Raw genomic sequence first — 15715 nt, 5'->3', positions numbered from 1 at the left:
GCCAATATTGGATATCACTTACCGTCGAAGAATCTGGAAGTTCAATACTTTTTATGTGACGTGTCGTGCTTGGTTCAAAGAGCGTATTAATTTTTCGGAAATTCCCTCCTTGTGAAGAGAAATGTCAAATTATGAGAGAAGTATACATTGTGGCTCATTTAGAAGTTCACTAGCACCATGAATATGATGTCAAGTCCAAGAGGGAGGCATTTGGGCCTCCTACAAGGTTCAATTGGGTTATTGGAAGCTACATTTGAAGAGTCCAAGGAAGAAAATAAAAGAGGCATTGGTTCACCACGAGTCGCGGTATTGGCAGCAGTTCGCGGTGGAATGCTGAGAGCTTACCGCGACTCACACCGATGGGCGCGGTTCGCAGAAACTCGGGCAGCAATTTTCTATTATGTTATTTTTGCGTTTTTATTGTTAGTTGTTGTTCTGAAAAATATAAGTAGGGGATATCTTTTCCTATTCAGTTATGCACGTTATTATCATAGTTTTAGCCCTAGTTTCAGTTTTATATGCAAACCCTTGAAGTTTGAAGATTAATTTGATCAAGTATTTTGGGATTCTTCTACGATTCAAGCGTTATCAATAAGTTTCACTCTTTCATCTCCCTTTTGATCTTCTTAATCATGTCTTTAATTATGCTTATTATTTTCATTGCCATGATTAGTGATTAGTATTTCTATCTAAGGTTAAGTTGATCTCTATTATGGATTGATCATGTAAATTGTTGCTCTAGTTCCCACTTTATTGAATTATATGCTTAGGGTTTGACAAGGTTGTTATTGCAGTCAATTTTGCATCTTATTTTAGCCCTAGTTTGTATTATCAATGAAAGTTGGAGTAGAGATTAGGATTATATGTTTGTTTGCTAAATTGTTATTCTATCAATTGAGTTCATCAATGAAAGTTGAGTCTTAGTTCGGATCATCTTGTCATTAATTTAAATTCATCCATGAAAATAGACGAGAATTGGAATTGGGTTTTAATTGATATTGGCTTTTAATGCTTCTAGTTGCGTATGTAAGCCATGAAGATGGGATATGTACATGTTGGTTAGGCCTTTTGTTATCATGAAAGTGAGCTTTAGGTATTGATGAATGATTTGGGATTTAGTTTCGGTTCACAACTGTGCTTTATTGTTTAGTCATAAGGTAATGTCATACTCACCTGAGTTATAATTGAATAATTGGGAAGCGAGTTATGGTTTGATCAATTCATATTAGTAGTGATGATGCTTAATCTGAGTGCTTTGATTATCATATTCACATAGTTTGCCATATTTGTCATTATTTTAGCCCTAGTTTGTAGTTTATTCCCCATTTTTGGATCGTGTAACTATTTTGTAATCTAGAATTAAGTACTGGTTAATCTTGCACTTCCATGAGTTCGACCCATATGTGCTACGACACCGTATACTTGCGGTATTAAAATAAAATCTTAACAAAGTTACACTTCTTCAAACTTCTACTTTGGACAAAATAATATAGGATAAATTGCTTACCTACGTAGCTCCCTAGTAAATGGAGCTTCCATAACATAAGAAACAGAAGTACATATAAATCATTTTTATAAGATATTACTTCCCATATTTAATCAACCGACCATACTCTATAAGAAATAAAAGTAAATATAAATCATCTTTTGCATTATTTATCGATCATTAATTCCGTCATTGAATAATTTTTAAACTCTAATTTTGATTATCAAATATATAAATCTAATTCCACCATTGATGGAATTTAAAACTCCAATATTTGTCTTCTCCATTGATTAACTTCAAAAGATTGCAAACATGGAGAAAAGACCGAAACAATGTAAAAGAGAAATTTAGAAGTGAAAAATGATAGAGGTAAGAGAAATAATGGAGGAGAGAGACAACTAATGATATTCAGATTTTTGGAATTTATTTTGAATAATTTGGTACAAATATTAATAAAGAAAGAAGAGGAGTTAAAAAAAAAATGAAAGAAGAGAGCACACTAATTGGCAATGAGTAGACTATTGCTTAGTTAGACTTTGGAGGATACTCCCTCCGTGTTTTATTGGTACATTATGTTTTGCACAAGATTATACACAATATTACTTTCAAGTTATTTGGAGTATACTTTTGAATCATTTTATATAAAATGAGGGGGAAAAGTAAAAAGAATAGATAATTTTTAGTGAAAGAAGTGAAAAACAAAAATATTATTACTTTTGGTAGGATGTTTGCATAATAAGGAAATTTTAAAAAAATGTAGCAATTTAGAAAACTACAGAAGTAACAAAAATGTACTACCAATGTTCCTTTTTAATAGTTACACTCTTACTTTTACTACTATCACAAATTTCCCTTTAACTATCATATGTGATTTATGATTAAGAGAAAATATAGTCATGTGAGGTATTGTTCGAATTATCTCAATATGTAATATCGACTTTTTAAATTTTGTACAAAATACAAAATTAGAGAATTAAAGGCTCAAAATAGTATATTGACATGCATATAACTATTAAAACGTAATGGCGGTAAATCATGTAATAACGATTAATAAAATAGAAGGAATTTATTAAAGAATTGATATCTAATGCACCACAAATATGATGCTATGTTACACCCGAATATACCATGACTAAAGTCCGCACGCAGAGCTCGAGCCCTCTACGGCTAGCTAATGTTTCTGGTGCATATCGTAACGCAACTCTCTGTTTCCAAGGCATTCCAATATGTTCTGTTACTTCCCTCCGGTTTTCCTCACCTCTTTTGCTTCCCTTCAAAGTCTCTTCTTCCATTTGTTTCTGACATTTTCCTCTTCCATTTCCCTCTCCTACAAGTCTTCTCTCTCTTTCACTCTTCTCTCTCTCTTCTCCATCCTTATCAACTTCTCTCCACCGCACCGACCTATTCCTCTCTCATCTTTCTCTCTCCTCCATCTCTGAAGAAAATTAATGGCGATTCTGCAACCGCCAATTTCCTCTAGAATCATCGGAGATAGACAACCTGGATTTTTCAGCACTTTCATGGCGAAACAACTCTGTGCTAATGCGATGTTCATCAACACTCAAGTTTCGTCGGTTTTGAAAAGAAATAGCGGTGGTAGTAGCAGTAATTGTGGTGGTGCTTATGTTAGGGTTCGGAATTGTCCTCGTAGTCGAAAATCAACTAAGATTCAATGTCGTTTTAGCTCGCCTAATGACGGTGACAGTATTACCGGCAATTTTGAAGGCGATGATGGCGATTACGTCAACTCTACTGTCATTGAAGCTGGTATTATTCACTTACAAGCTACTTACATATGTTATTTCAGTCTTTTCTTTTTTCTTGAATTTTCTTGGCTTTTGAGTTGGTGATATTCGCGCGATTTGATAATTTTTTTTGACTGTGAAATTTAGGCGGCTAGCTACTTTTATCTGCTTGTAATTGCAATGGACGACTTAGTGATTTTCCTCGTGTAATTTTCGTTAATTGATAAGGTCTGGTTTAGGCTATATGTGATTTGGAGTGATGAAATAAAAATTGTGCTTTCTTAGTGTTGTTTGAATTGGTTTATACTCGTGTTATATCTACTGCGTTAATCAAATTCTGTGTTAATGTTGAAGCGTGGATTGCTATCTTGTTGCTCGTATAGTTGCGTTTTTGTTTGATGTTTTCGGTTTGAAATCGTGTTACGATTAGGTTTTGGAGTTTGTTGATTTATATGTTATGTATTACTCGTTTCCTACAGTACCTGCTTGTGGTGAATGTAAACAATCTCAAGTTTTGCATATATTCATCTATTGATTACCATGTTTTGTTGGACACGTTGTCCCTTATATAAGAGAGAATAGAGAAAGTGATGATATGAGCATATAAACATAGGTCTTATACACTTGAGAAACGCATTGGTGTTCATGTAAACATGTGCATATAGCGGTATACACTCTTAGGCTCGTAGCTGGAGAAAATCTATATGTTAACATAAGCAAACAATTAAGCTTCATCTAGACTTTCATGTTGTAGTATATATATAGATGACATGAGGGATGGTGGAAGGATTGAGATATTCAATATGCTCATTGAAGGAATTATTCTTCGAATCTGGTAATATTCGTCAAGGGAGCTGTTCGCAGGGCCGCCCGATTGGGCGGGGTCGAAGAAGCTCACCGGGGCTAATTACAGGGGGTCCGATCGGGCGTAGGTACCGAACTACGACCGGGCGAGGGTCGCCCACTCCGGCCTGAGTGCAATTCTGGGTTTGGGAAATAGGCTGGGCTGTTTTGACGCAGAAACATGTTTTCCTAAACGGGGTATAAATAGGTCATAAACCTAGTTTCTATATACTACGAATTAGTCATTAATTACTCTGTGTTCTGGATTTTTCCTCATCTCAATAAAACTATTCTCTCTCTGCCCGTGGACGTGCCAACATTACGTAAATTTGTGTGTTGTTTATTGCTTGGGTTCATTATTTGTTCTTTCTCACATCCGTTATAACACTCATATATCAAGGAGTACTATTAATAGTACTAGATAATGAAGCATAATTGTTAATTTGTTATATGCAAAGCAGCAAAGGGTTATGGATCTCGAAGCAATGATTCAGATGTAACTTTTCTACTAGAGTCCAGCGAACTCAAGCTCTACTTTTTTAGTTTTGTTATGCAAAATTCCACATTGACATTCTTGTACGGTGCTTACAAGGGCAACTCAAATGCGTAAAGTGAGTCAATGTATTTTAGCTGTCTTATTTCAATTCTAAACAAGCCAACTTTGTAATACAGAATAGTTCTTAAGAAGTTAACAGACCTGAGAATGAACTTTAATTGATCCCTATTAGTTGATGCTTCTACCGAGGGCTATTTGTAGTAAAAATGTAATATTGGGCCAGCTTCTTAAGTTATAACTGAATTCTGTTTCCTGAGAAAAATATAAGAAGTTGTGATACTGCAATATATTCTAATGCCTAAAAGCTTGCCTATCATGCCTAACCTCATACTGGTCATCGTTATGTGCTAGTCGTCACAAGTCATTTTTGAGAATATTTTGTGTCTCATAGGCTGGCTCTTATGATGTTGCTGTTTCTATCAAGTATCTTTGTGGGTGTGCCGGGGGCATCTCAAAGTTATGATGTTCTAGGTATACTAGGCCCTTGAGCTGCTATCTCTTAAGCTTGTGCTTCACCCATAATTTTTGCTACTCAATAGCTTCTAGAGCCTAGCTTAGGTTTATGGCATTTGTCATAAACTGATGACTGATCTGCTGTTTCTTGTTATTAGTTGAGGTGAAGAATGGATCAGAGGGCTTTGTGATTAAAATGCGGGATGGAAGATACTTGAGATGTGTATATAATCATCCCAAAGGGGGATATCCACCTGACTATATTTCACACCCTGCTATTGTGTTAAAGTTGGAAGATGGAAGCGATATCCTACTCCCTATTATTGTTTGTAAGTAAATTTGTCTAAGCTATATTACTCTTGGAGAATTCTTGACACTGAACCGAACCTGCTAAACTCTGTTTTCAGTGGACATGCCAAGTGCTTTGTTGATGGCTGCACTTCGCAAAGTTGAAATGGTACATTGTACCTCTTTGTTTGATGAGTTTGCTATCCATTTCGTTTCTCCTCTAAATTTGATTTAAATCTTGGTTATGCAGATGCTGTATTTATTAACTTTTATGTCAATGTTTTCTTGTGGTGGATTAACCTGCTAGGCTAGGCCAACTGTCTATCAAATAGTGAAGGAAATGATAGAAAGAATGGGATATGTGGTAACGTCTCCTCCTGTTGCTTGCTATTTTTTAAGGTTTTTTTTTGGGATTTTATGTATCTGTCATTTCATTGATTTCCAGAATTTTATTTTTGAACTTCATCTCGTTATCTATTGAAGGTGAAATATGTTCGAGTTACGAAGAGGATGCAGGAAGCTTATTTTGCAGAACTTTGTGTCATGAAAGTAATATACTTCAGCCTCCCTCTCTTTCCCCATCTTTTATTTTTCGTTGTCTTATTGGGCTGATAAACATTGTTGACTGCCTTATAGATGGATTGTGAGACAGAGTCTCTTTGTTTTGATCTTCGGCCCTCTGATGCCATTAACATCGCTGTGAGATGCAAGGTATATGCTTAATTTTGTTTAGATTTACTTTGAGGAATGGTGCAATATATCTACCTGGAATTTGGACCTGTATGTGGTGCAGTGGTGGTGCTAATGCTTGCCGGTGGTGGAATCTCTATCTATGTTTGTCTTTGTAGAGGAGAATGCAATTTCAGGATCTTTTTCTTTGTAACTAACTTGGCAATTTGTATATGTTATAGAAATAGTCGTAGTTGTTGAGACAGTTTTTCTGGCAGCCTGTCTGCTGGACTTTTTGAGTCATGACATGTGTATGACTAGAGGATAACTGTATGTTGATATATTCTAGCTGTGCTATTTTCCACTGTTTAATATATTAATTACAAATTTTCCTTTCCGTTAGGCCCCTGTACAAGTCAATAAGTCCTTAGCACTCAGAGATGGACTGAAGATTATTGAACCTACACATCCTGGTTTCAGACCTCCACACTCTGATGGATCTTTGCTGTCGGAAATGGATAGGTAAATAGACAAGTTTCTGCATCAACTTTCTAGTAGATATTCTTACCCATCTAATCAGCTATTTACTTCGCTCTACTTGAGATAACTTCTTTACAAATCAAGGTTTATTTTTCATTACGTGTAAAAAACACATCACTTTTTTAGCGTGTTTATAATGAATAATATTTGGTTGCTCTTTGCTTCACAAGATAGGCAGGGACAATTATATTTCCTCTGTTTTTTTTTTAATTGCACCATTTCTTTTTTCACGTTTGCCAAGACGCTTCTTTGATATCTCTAATTGCATATAAGTAAAAAAATTTATAAAAGTTTGATTTTGGAATCCTTGCATTAAGTCGAATCTAACAAGACCCTGTTTGACTATGTTTATTCTTATATGACGATAATGATGCGAGATAGCTTAACAAAGTTGGTTGATGAATAGTACCAAAAACGAAATGGTGCAATTAAAACAAAGGAAATAGTACATTTTACTGTTGAGGACTCTATTTTGTGTTTCAGAATGTTATAAATTTTTACGAGTGGAATCTTATTCGTTTCATTTCTGTTATTACTTATTAGGCTTGAAATGCCTCTTGTTGGTTTAAGTTGCTGAGACTGTCATGAACTTTGTAGTTTGTACTAAGAGGTTGTCTATTCATTGTAAAATTTAGCTGTTTTCTGATTGCAACAAATATCTTATGCAGACCGAATGGGCAGCCCTGTCCTGAGAGTGAAGAATTTGTCCTTCTACGTAACATGTTGATTGCTGCTGTTGAGGAACGTTATCATGATGCAGGTAGGCTGCATATCTCTCTCTGATAACTTGTATGATGTCAATTGTCCTCCCTTTCTCTGTAGCGTTGTGTTAAGATGGATCCAGGTCTCATCCTTCAGATTGTTGTGCGGTCAGGATCCTCTTATTGTGCACAAATTTGCAACAAGTGAATAATTGCTAAGAATGTGGATGATGGTTTTCTAGTAAAACACTCTTGCAGAACCTGCAAAGACCCACTGTCATAGTTTCTAATCTAATTTTATGGCTACATTGCAACGTTGGTTGGAAATATATCGTTCATTTGAGTTTTTTGACGAGGTCCAGGTGGTACTGCTGGCTTATTTTAGTTAGCTGACAGTGTAAGCTACTTGTAAAGATGCTTGGTGTAACCGCTTTTGGGCAAAACAACCAAAATCCCGTGTGGAAGAGCTGTTTCAGTGAAAATTTTCATTTTGGCTGCAACACTGTTTGACCACATTAAGTGAGCTAAAAGCTAAAAGACACAGGGTGAAAGCCATATACCAAATAAAGCTAGTATATTTTCTAAGTGGATGTTCTTGTTTAACAGCTGTTTTCACTTTTCAAATGGAAGTTCGAAGCAGCCTAGTAGGTTGCAAGATTGACAAAATATATGTAGAACCTTTATCTATCAGGTTTATTATGCTCCTGACGTTGGCAATGCTTCTTTTGGAATTTCCATAGATAATAGAGCAAATCATGAAAAGATGACTTGCATCTTGCATATTGTAAGCATGAAGCTGACAAAATCTTGCATCAGATCCCAAGCATTTTGTCCTAGACTTTTGCTCTTTGTTCATGTTTGTGTGTGTGTGTGTGTTGGGGAGATGCAATCCATTTCGCTTCCATTAGTTATATCTCGAACATGCAATAATTCATGACTTAATTTCCTCTCAATGCAGCTCAATGGAAGGATATGCTTAAGCAGTTCAGGTCCAGACAACAAAAGTGGACATGACACCTTTGTGTCTCACGTCAGTTTCTTCTCCCTTTTCATCCCTACCCCACCACCTTTTCATTTGTGTACATATTCAAGAACTGCATAGACAATTTCTGGTTCTCAACTTCTCATAGTGATCTTCAAAAAAAAAAGTTGATCCGAATTGTACATAAACGGTTCTTTGCAGGAATATATGGACCTGAAGCTGTAGCTGGTTCAACTTGTCTGGTTCGTAGGCAAATTATATGGCCTATGGAACTGTCGTGTCAAGTTGTAATACAATAATGTGTATAGATTTGTATATTACTAGATAGATGTACGTAGCAAAAATTAGAATATATAACTGGATAAATGTAAACTGTATAATGTAAACTGTAAAGATCTCTAGCTTGGTGATGGTTGCTTGTATATCCCCCTAATGGCTAAAATTATTTGTACTTAAATTGTATATCTCCCTCGACCCCCATGAATAATTTACATGTACAATTACAGCAATGATATATTTTTTCAAACTTCGATGGTCTTAAATTTATTGGGCGTTTGCTCAATCTTTGTGTATAACAATAAATCTGCTTGATGTTGCAAGAACCCCTGTTTGACCAAATATTAGAAAATTGCATTAATTAGCTGGTTGGAAAGTAGGCTGCTTGGTTTTAATCCGTGAAAGCCATAAAAAGTTGGAATAGTAGCTTCTTGACAAAGATTTGTTATGTCGACATTGAAATTTTAATCTATCCAAATCTTGTCAGATTTTACTTTAGAAATACAAGAAACAGAATCATGTTACTGTTGAGTGTCATTTTTGAAACAAAACTATATGGAGTTAATGTTGATATCCTTATACTTCATCTGTTTTCTTACCCTTTACCCTTACTCCCTAAGTGTCTAGCCCGTTAATCCGAATCAAGCTGACTTGTGAGAAAAGTTTCTACCCTGTACAACACTTCGTCTTACCTATCTAAAAAAAAATTACTTATATAAGTAAAAAAGAACTATTTGCTAATCATTAAACAAGGCCATCGACTATCAGACATGAAATTAACACCAAGGTATACATTATATAATTCAATGTGAAGGGATGCACAACAATTGTTTTCCATCAATCATACTTCTTTGGGAATTAATAGCAGAAACGACTTTCTGGTGAACTAGTTAATTTACAATGTATTCCCATGTGTCCAAAATATAAAAAGAGCCCAACAAAGACAAACCAATTATGTGGGAGAAGGAGGAAATGATTTGTTTACTAATCTCTCTAATTAGCAAAATTACTAAGGGAAGCCTTTGTGACCGTATTTCCAGTCACAGTCAAACAGAAAAATCTGAGGCTCCTAATATATTGGACAAGCTTTTTACAACATACAGTATATTTCTCCTAAGAATTCCACCAGGATGATGCTATTCAGAAATCAGAGATGGGATGCAAAAGAAGAATTGATAAATACTTTTTTGGGGGTAAGTAATACTATTAACATTTGGTGTCTGGTGTAGAAATCACATAACACCAATCTTTTCTGAGCATCTTTCTCTCCTCTTTTGAGGTCTTTCTTCACCACGCAAATAGCTTCTTCTTCTTCTTTTTCTTCTCCATGAAGGCTAAGAGTTCCTCTTGCTTTGACAAGGCATCTTCCAGTGCCTAGAGTGTATTCAGGGAAGGAAAAGAAAGATTAGCAGAGTTACGACGAATTTGGATTCGTCGCTCTGTAGGCAGAAGTGCATATTACAATGATATTTTGGATTATAATGAGGAGAGCAGGGGATAAGTTAACATTCTTTCTGAAGATCCCCTGTTTTTCCTCAAAAATTCAAAATGTCGGTCCATTTTAACAAAATTACAGAAAAATGTCGAAGATAGTAATTCATAGTAAGGCTTCAAAAGAACCAAGTTACCTTCTTAGTTGCTGTAAGCTCATGCTCGAGGGCATCAACCCGATTTGAGGCAACTTCGAGCATCTCCTCTTTCTCGGTAATAGCATCAGGTTTCACAGCCATGGCCAATAGTTTCTCTTCCATGGCTGCCATGCGTTTCATGACAGTCATGAATTCAGCGTTAGAGATCGCCAACTCTTGGCCCTGAGCTTTACCCATTGAGTCGAAACAGTACATTGGTGTAGAATAGAGATTAGCATCCGTCATCTTCTTCGGCATTGTACGAGTTAACCTCACCATTGTGACGATACCCATAATAAAGGCCATCAAACCAGCCACAATCTGATTGCTAATCCCTTCTGGTGGCTTGAAACCACTGTTTAGGCCATAGCAGTCAGCTGCTTTCCAATGCAAAAAAAATAAAAAATAAGATTGACACCTTAATATAATGTGTTTGTTACTGGATGAGAGGTGCATGTCATCCCCAGTTTCCTACGATATGTGAGTACAGATGTATCTTTCTCTCTAAATTTATAAGTAACCAGTAATCTCTTTACTTGAGAGAATACAATCATTAGCTTACAGTTCTGAGCATACGACAATTTACTTGTTTCTTAGAAATCCCAAGTCATGTGCTAAGACAGTACTACATCAAATTTGGGAAAATTAGGAGGTAGTAACATCATGTACCTTTCACGAGGGCATATTTGTCACTATTCACCATCTTATGCCAAGAATTATCAGGCTTTTTAGTAGCCACAGGCACTAAGCTGTTAGGGCTCACTGCCTTGTTAGACTCCTGCCATGTTCATTAAAAACAAGATGAATAAGCATTGTATAACACCAGTAACAAAGCGTTTCCTGGTCACTTTGTGCTTCTCAACCAATGTTACTCGGATTCTTCATTTTGCCTCAAGTACCCGTGTCGGATCCTTAACACTTTGATATGGATAAAAGTACTTATACACTCCATTTTGGGCTAAATTATCCATTATTTCGTAGAATAGCTGAGTTGGACACTTAAATACTTACCCAGTCTGACACGAGTACTTGAACCGAGTAACATAGTTCTCAACAGAATGCTCAAATACTTCATTTAGATATCAAGAGCTATTGTTTGTTTCAGTTTTCTAATGGAAACAGGTGATACGTACTTCTTCACTAATAGAAGGAAGTTGTTGGTGCTCAACATTGGTCTTTGGGGCCTCTTCATCCTTCTGCACCTAATATGCAACATCAACAGATAATTAGGTCACAATGAAACCGGTGAACAAAAAAGGGCATTTTAATTAACAACTAAATCTGACCTTCTTGGATGCCTCATCCTCAGTTATCGTCTTCTCATCACACCGATGGCTGTTTCCAAGTTGCTTACATATTGCTCCACCATTCTGTACCCTCTGCAGATTATTAAGAATTATGCTTAGTGGCAATTCAGGTCAAAAATGCACAAGGCAGGAAGTTAAGTTCTAGAACCATCAATATATCTGGGTCTTTCCACGGCCCCTTGTCAGAACGCATACAACCTCCTTTGTCATCGCATGTGCAGGTGCCTCCAAAAAATTCAGGCAGCTCACTGTTTCAAAACCAAGTAAAAGCAACATAAATATTCCACAAGAACCATTTTAGAAGACAGAAAAATGTGACATGTTTTCAAATTAAAAATATTGCTAAGCAGACATCAAAGACTTGCCTAGCATCTATTATTTCAAGTAACTTGCTCTGATACTTGTTACCAAGAACTGTAATCTTTGCTGTGGTCTTCGGGTCAAGGAAACTCTTGACAGTATTCCACAGAAGTCTAAATCCGGAACCAGCATTTATGATGAACATACGGTTCAGAGTCTGCAAAACAATGACAAATTTGCTTACAGCATTAAGAGTCCGACATTTGAGTATTTGGCGATTATTAATACTACTAGAAGAAACTCTTAAGACAATCAACTAAGAGGCATGATGATTGTCTGTACCTCGGGATAATTGTCACCATCAATTTTCTGTAGGCGACCAATCAAGTCCCTGGCAGCTTTGTTGAATTGTTTCAATCCCTACATAACGATTCGGGTAGAACCAATTTAAACAGATTCTTCATAATTCAGAATGATTGCGGCAAGCACAGTCCATAAGTAAGAAATCCCCAGTATTAAGATTGGAGGTTTCTTTCTCAAAAAAGGAATTAATTTACATACCACTCCAGATACATCCAATATGGTTGTACTTTGATCTATGTGCTTCTTGGCAGCAAGTGAACAAGCTGGAAATTTAACTACAAAGGTCCTCTCGAACTCCATTACGTGATAGCTAATATATCTATCTATGGTTGTGGCTTGCATCAGCTTGGTAGCATCTACTTTGCCGAGAAGCTCTATGTAAACAGGTTGGCCATCCTTATCTACTCCATGATGACCTTGAGGATAATACTCCAATACTTCATTGACCTCCTTGAAATCAAATTCCTTTAAGGAGAGTAACAAGAAATGATGTTTAATATTGGTAAATTTCATAATGGTGTCAGAAGACAGAAGATATTATCATCGCCACTCAAGCTTATAGAATGCACCTCCATGATAGTGTCAGCACCAAATTCCTTCCTCCACTGCAGCATATCACTCCACATTTGCTTTGTCTTCTCAGGATCAAATTTTCTTGCCCGTAGAAATCTGTACAACAAAGATAAGATCATGCTAGAACTATTTCTAAATTCACCTCAGAATTTATGTAAAGACTCGCAACAGGGGTAAGCATGCCCTGCTATCCAAGAAGAGGCTCAAATTGCAATCAGAGAATCCTTTGTTAATTATTACCAAGAGCAGTTAGATCCAAAAAATCATGGAGTGACTTAAGTTTCCAACATGTTGCTTAATTAAGGGAAAGAACATAATTTAAGCAAGAAGTTTAATTCCCATAGAGGTTCCATCTAGGTAGTATGGCTGGTGAATATGCAAATTCAAGCAAGCAAAAATGTGTATTAGACATTGGAAAACACCGAAAAGCCTATATAATATTATATAAATTACTGCTATACCATAAGCTCCACACAGCCTCCTAAGTCCTAACATTAACCTAGGTAATTAATAAAATAAAATACTCTACACCACAAATAAAATTTCTAGACCTATGATTGTGAAGAATGTACTATACAGTGTCATGATACAGCTAAATGTTCAAATAACGGGGAAACATATAATTGGCATGTAGTGGTTATTGGAGAGGAAAGAATAATTTACCTGAGCATTATATGATAATCATCAAACTTTGGAGGCAATAGATCTTCTGACATAAGTGTTTGGCGGAGAGTATCAACAGCTTGGGATTCCTCAGCATCATGAATATCTACAAATTCAACAGACATGACCTTACTGCTCCTCCTCCTCCTTGAAAATGAGCTCTTGAACTTGTTAGAAGCACTCATTGCCTTCTTTTTAAAAGACCCCGCGGCGTTTTTTTTCTCATCATCTAAGTTGTCCATGTCAACAGCTTCATAAAAATGAAAACACTATATCAGCAAACAACCATTCAACCTTAATTTGCATTGCATCACTTGCCACCAACTGACCGGTTAAATTTAACATGAATGGCTTGATTCCTATAGTTGGAACTGGTCCCATCAAAAAAATGACAAATTTTCTAAAAGATCTGCAATAATCCCATTCCCATGACCATCCTCCTCAGCCAAACAGGCTAATTGAAAAAAGTTGCCACATCTTTTAAAGAGGCATGGCTATATAGGATTGGAGTTACATATTTTTGTCAAACCCTCAATACTAGTTTTTGGCAATTAGCTGTATGGAAGAACGAATTGTTTACAATTCTCTAATTTCCAAAGAGTTGCGAGTAGGAGCTTGTTTGCTAAACAGGATTACAATTTTGGGTCTCAAAAATTAATTTGTTCAAAACTTGCCAAATTTCACCTCCATACCAAAACTCAAAACAATTGACAACGCAGTAGAACACCCTTGATGACAATCCTTTACTACGACAGCATCTAGGGTTCCTCGAACAATGTGATATCTCACATCAGGCAAATCCTTAACCCTTCCCCCTCTTACCAAGAGTACCGAACTTTCTTGTAAATTCAACAATAATTATACTTGTATCAACTTAAACAAGGATTCCCAATTCGTTTAGAATATGAACTAAAATTTGCATATAAAGGGGACAGTTTGGAAATACAACAACAAGAACAAATAACAATGCCAAAGTCTCAACCCCAATATGATGGAGTCGGCTGCATAAATAACTTATCTTCGATGGTTGTCCATATAGATCCTCTAGTGCTAAAAATTTGATATCAACATGAAATTAACTATACCCAAAATTGATATCCAACAAGGTTTTAACATAACATAGTATTCTGAAAAAAAAATATGATCAAACAAAACAAGAAATGTGATTGAAATGGTGAAAAAAACCTCGGTCGACAGCCGGAGCATCAGCCATGGTGCTAAGAAGGTGAATAATCCAGGAGGAACAGTAGAAGAGGAAGAAATTTCACAGGTGCTATGAAATTTAGGTAGATTGAGAAGCCGCTACAAAATTCCTATAATATAGACAAGTTACATAACATTAACAATAATAATTCAACATTATTATTATGATCTTCATTATTGAGCTATCATAAAACCCCCAAAAATCAAATAAATTACTCTCTAACATTATTAATTTACCCATCAAATGAAACAAAAAGAACGTAAATTGAACAAAAAAACGTAATTCAATTATTGAACAGAATAAAGGGAGAAAATGGAATAATAATAATTACTAGCTATATGTACAAAAATTGAACGGCTTCTGAGAATCTAGGTGAAATTTGAAAGCAAAAAAAAAAGAGGGAAATGATAGGAGATACAATAATAAAAGCATGGAGATTTGGGTGTTGAATAATAGAGAAAGAGGAGAGAGAAAATGAATCACCTCTGGCAAAAAGATTAAATTTTGCAAAAGTTGGGAGGAAAAGAAGAGAGAAGAATATAAATGTCCAAAAATGGCGTAGAGAGATTAAGATTGACGAAATCTTTGCTCCCCCTCTCCTCACCATTGTTACAGATATTGTAGAGAGATAGAGAGAAATGTGCAATTTTTTTGGGTAGTGCTCAACTACTCAAAACATTATACCGCGCAAAGCTACTGTCTACTTGCACTAGTGGCAAACTAATTACGGTTCTTTAGATGGCCACCCGTGCGGGCTAGGCGGGTTGGTCTATGGGTTTAGTCAGTCGAGCTGAGATTATAGTCTAGGATCGGACTATGAAATTCACATTTTGGGTGGGCTGGTTCACGGGCTAAAAAATCTTGGCCTACACCGATCTATTACTGAGTTTCACGATTTGGGAAGCGGTTCGTGGGCCTAGCGGGTGGACATGAGAATTTTTTTTTTGAAAGTTATATAAGCTCCGTTTGGTAGGGCGTAAAACGTTTTTCCGGAAAACTATTTTCCTCTATTTTCAGTTTTACATTGTTTGGTTGGCAAAAGAGTGTAAAACCATTTTCCCTTGGGGTAAAATTACTCTCCCAAGGATGGAAAACCATTTTCCTTTTAAAATGAAGGGAAAACTATTTTCTTTCTTTC

The 15715-nt window shown here is 36.1% G+C and overlaps 2 protein-coding genes across 2 annotated transcripts; one reads left to right on the top strand and one right to left on the bottom strand.

Moving 5' to 3' along the window:
* Positions 1-2640: 2640 nt before the first annotated feature.
* LOC104895071 (bifunctional nuclease 2) lies at positions 2641-8789 on the top strand. Its single transcript, XM_010681481.4, has 10 exons — positions 2641-3253; positions 5242-5412; positions 5491-5540; positions 5679-5735; positions 5855-5920; positions 6008-6082; positions 6444-6562; positions 7249-7340; positions 8240-8311; positions 8465-8789. The coding sequence occupies exons 1-9, from the start codon at positions 2935-2937 to the stop codon at positions 8293-8295; spliced, it is 1005 nt and encodes a 334-aa protein (XP_010679783.1). The 5' UTR covers positions 2641-2934; the 3' UTR covers positions 8296-8311; positions 8465-8789.
* A 526-nt stretch (positions 8790-9315) lies between these two features.
* LOC104895070 (phosphatidylinositol/phosphatidylcholine transfer protein SFH12) lies at positions 9316-15201 on the bottom strand. The gene is made up of 13 exons (XM_057395381.1): positions 15061-15201; positions 14559-14686; positions 13374-13623; positions 12707-12806; positions 12336-12602; positions 12117-12194; positions 11836-11991; positions 11623-11718; positions 11454-11546; positions 11301-11369; positions 10837-10945; positions 10168-10544; positions 9316-9913 (listed from the first exon to the last, which is right to left on the bottom strand). The coding sequence occupies exons 2-13, from the start codon at positions 14584-14586 to the stop codon at positions 9827-9829; spliced, it is 1710 nt and encodes a 569-aa protein (XP_057251364.1). The 5' UTR covers positions 14587-14686; positions 15061-15201; the 3' UTR covers positions 9316-9826.
* Between the last annotated feature and the right edge of the window lie 514 nt (positions 15202-15715).

This window comes from Beta vulgaris, chromosome 6 (assembly GCF_026745355.1).
Source record: "Beta vulgaris subsp. vulgaris cultivar EL10 chromosome 6, EL10.2, whole genome shotgun sequence".
Classification (NCBI taxonomy): domain Eukaryota; kingdom Viridiplantae; phylum Streptophyta; class Magnoliopsida; order Caryophyllales; family Amaranthaceae; genus Beta; species Beta vulgaris.
Note: the sequence above shows the minus strand (reverse complement) of the source record. Positions and strands in the feature narration are given on the sequence as shown.

What these genes read in the sequence shown, in the direction of transcription:
- LOC104895070 (XM_057395381.1), bottom strand. Translation starts at nt 14,586, where the DNA reads ATGGCTGATGCTCCGGCTGTCGACCGAG. An exon ending in AAATAATAGATGCTAGGCAA is followed by an intron (nt 11,719 to 11,835) that starts GTCTTTGATGTC and finishes TGAAACAGTGAG; the next exon opens with CTGCCTGAATTTTTTGGAGG. An exon ending in AGGATGAGGCATCCAAGAAG is followed by an intron (nt 11,370 to 11,453) that starts GTCAGATTTAGT and finishes GTTGCATATTAG; the next exon opens with GTGCAGAAGGATGAAGAGGC.
- LOC104895071 (XM_010681481.4), top strand. Translation starts at nt 2,935, where the DNA reads ATGGCGATTCTGCAACCGCCAATTTCCTCTAGAATCATCGGAGATAGA. An exon ending in TAGAAAGAATGGGATATGTG is followed by an intron (nt 5,736 to 5,854) that starts GTAACGTCTCCT and finishes TATCTATTGAAG; the next exon opens with GTGAAATATGTTCGAGTTAC. An exon ending in GGAACGTTATCATGATGCAG is followed by an intron (nt 7,341 to 8,239) that starts GTAGGCTGCATA and finishes CTCTCAATGCAG; the next exon opens with CTCAATGGAAGGATATGCTT.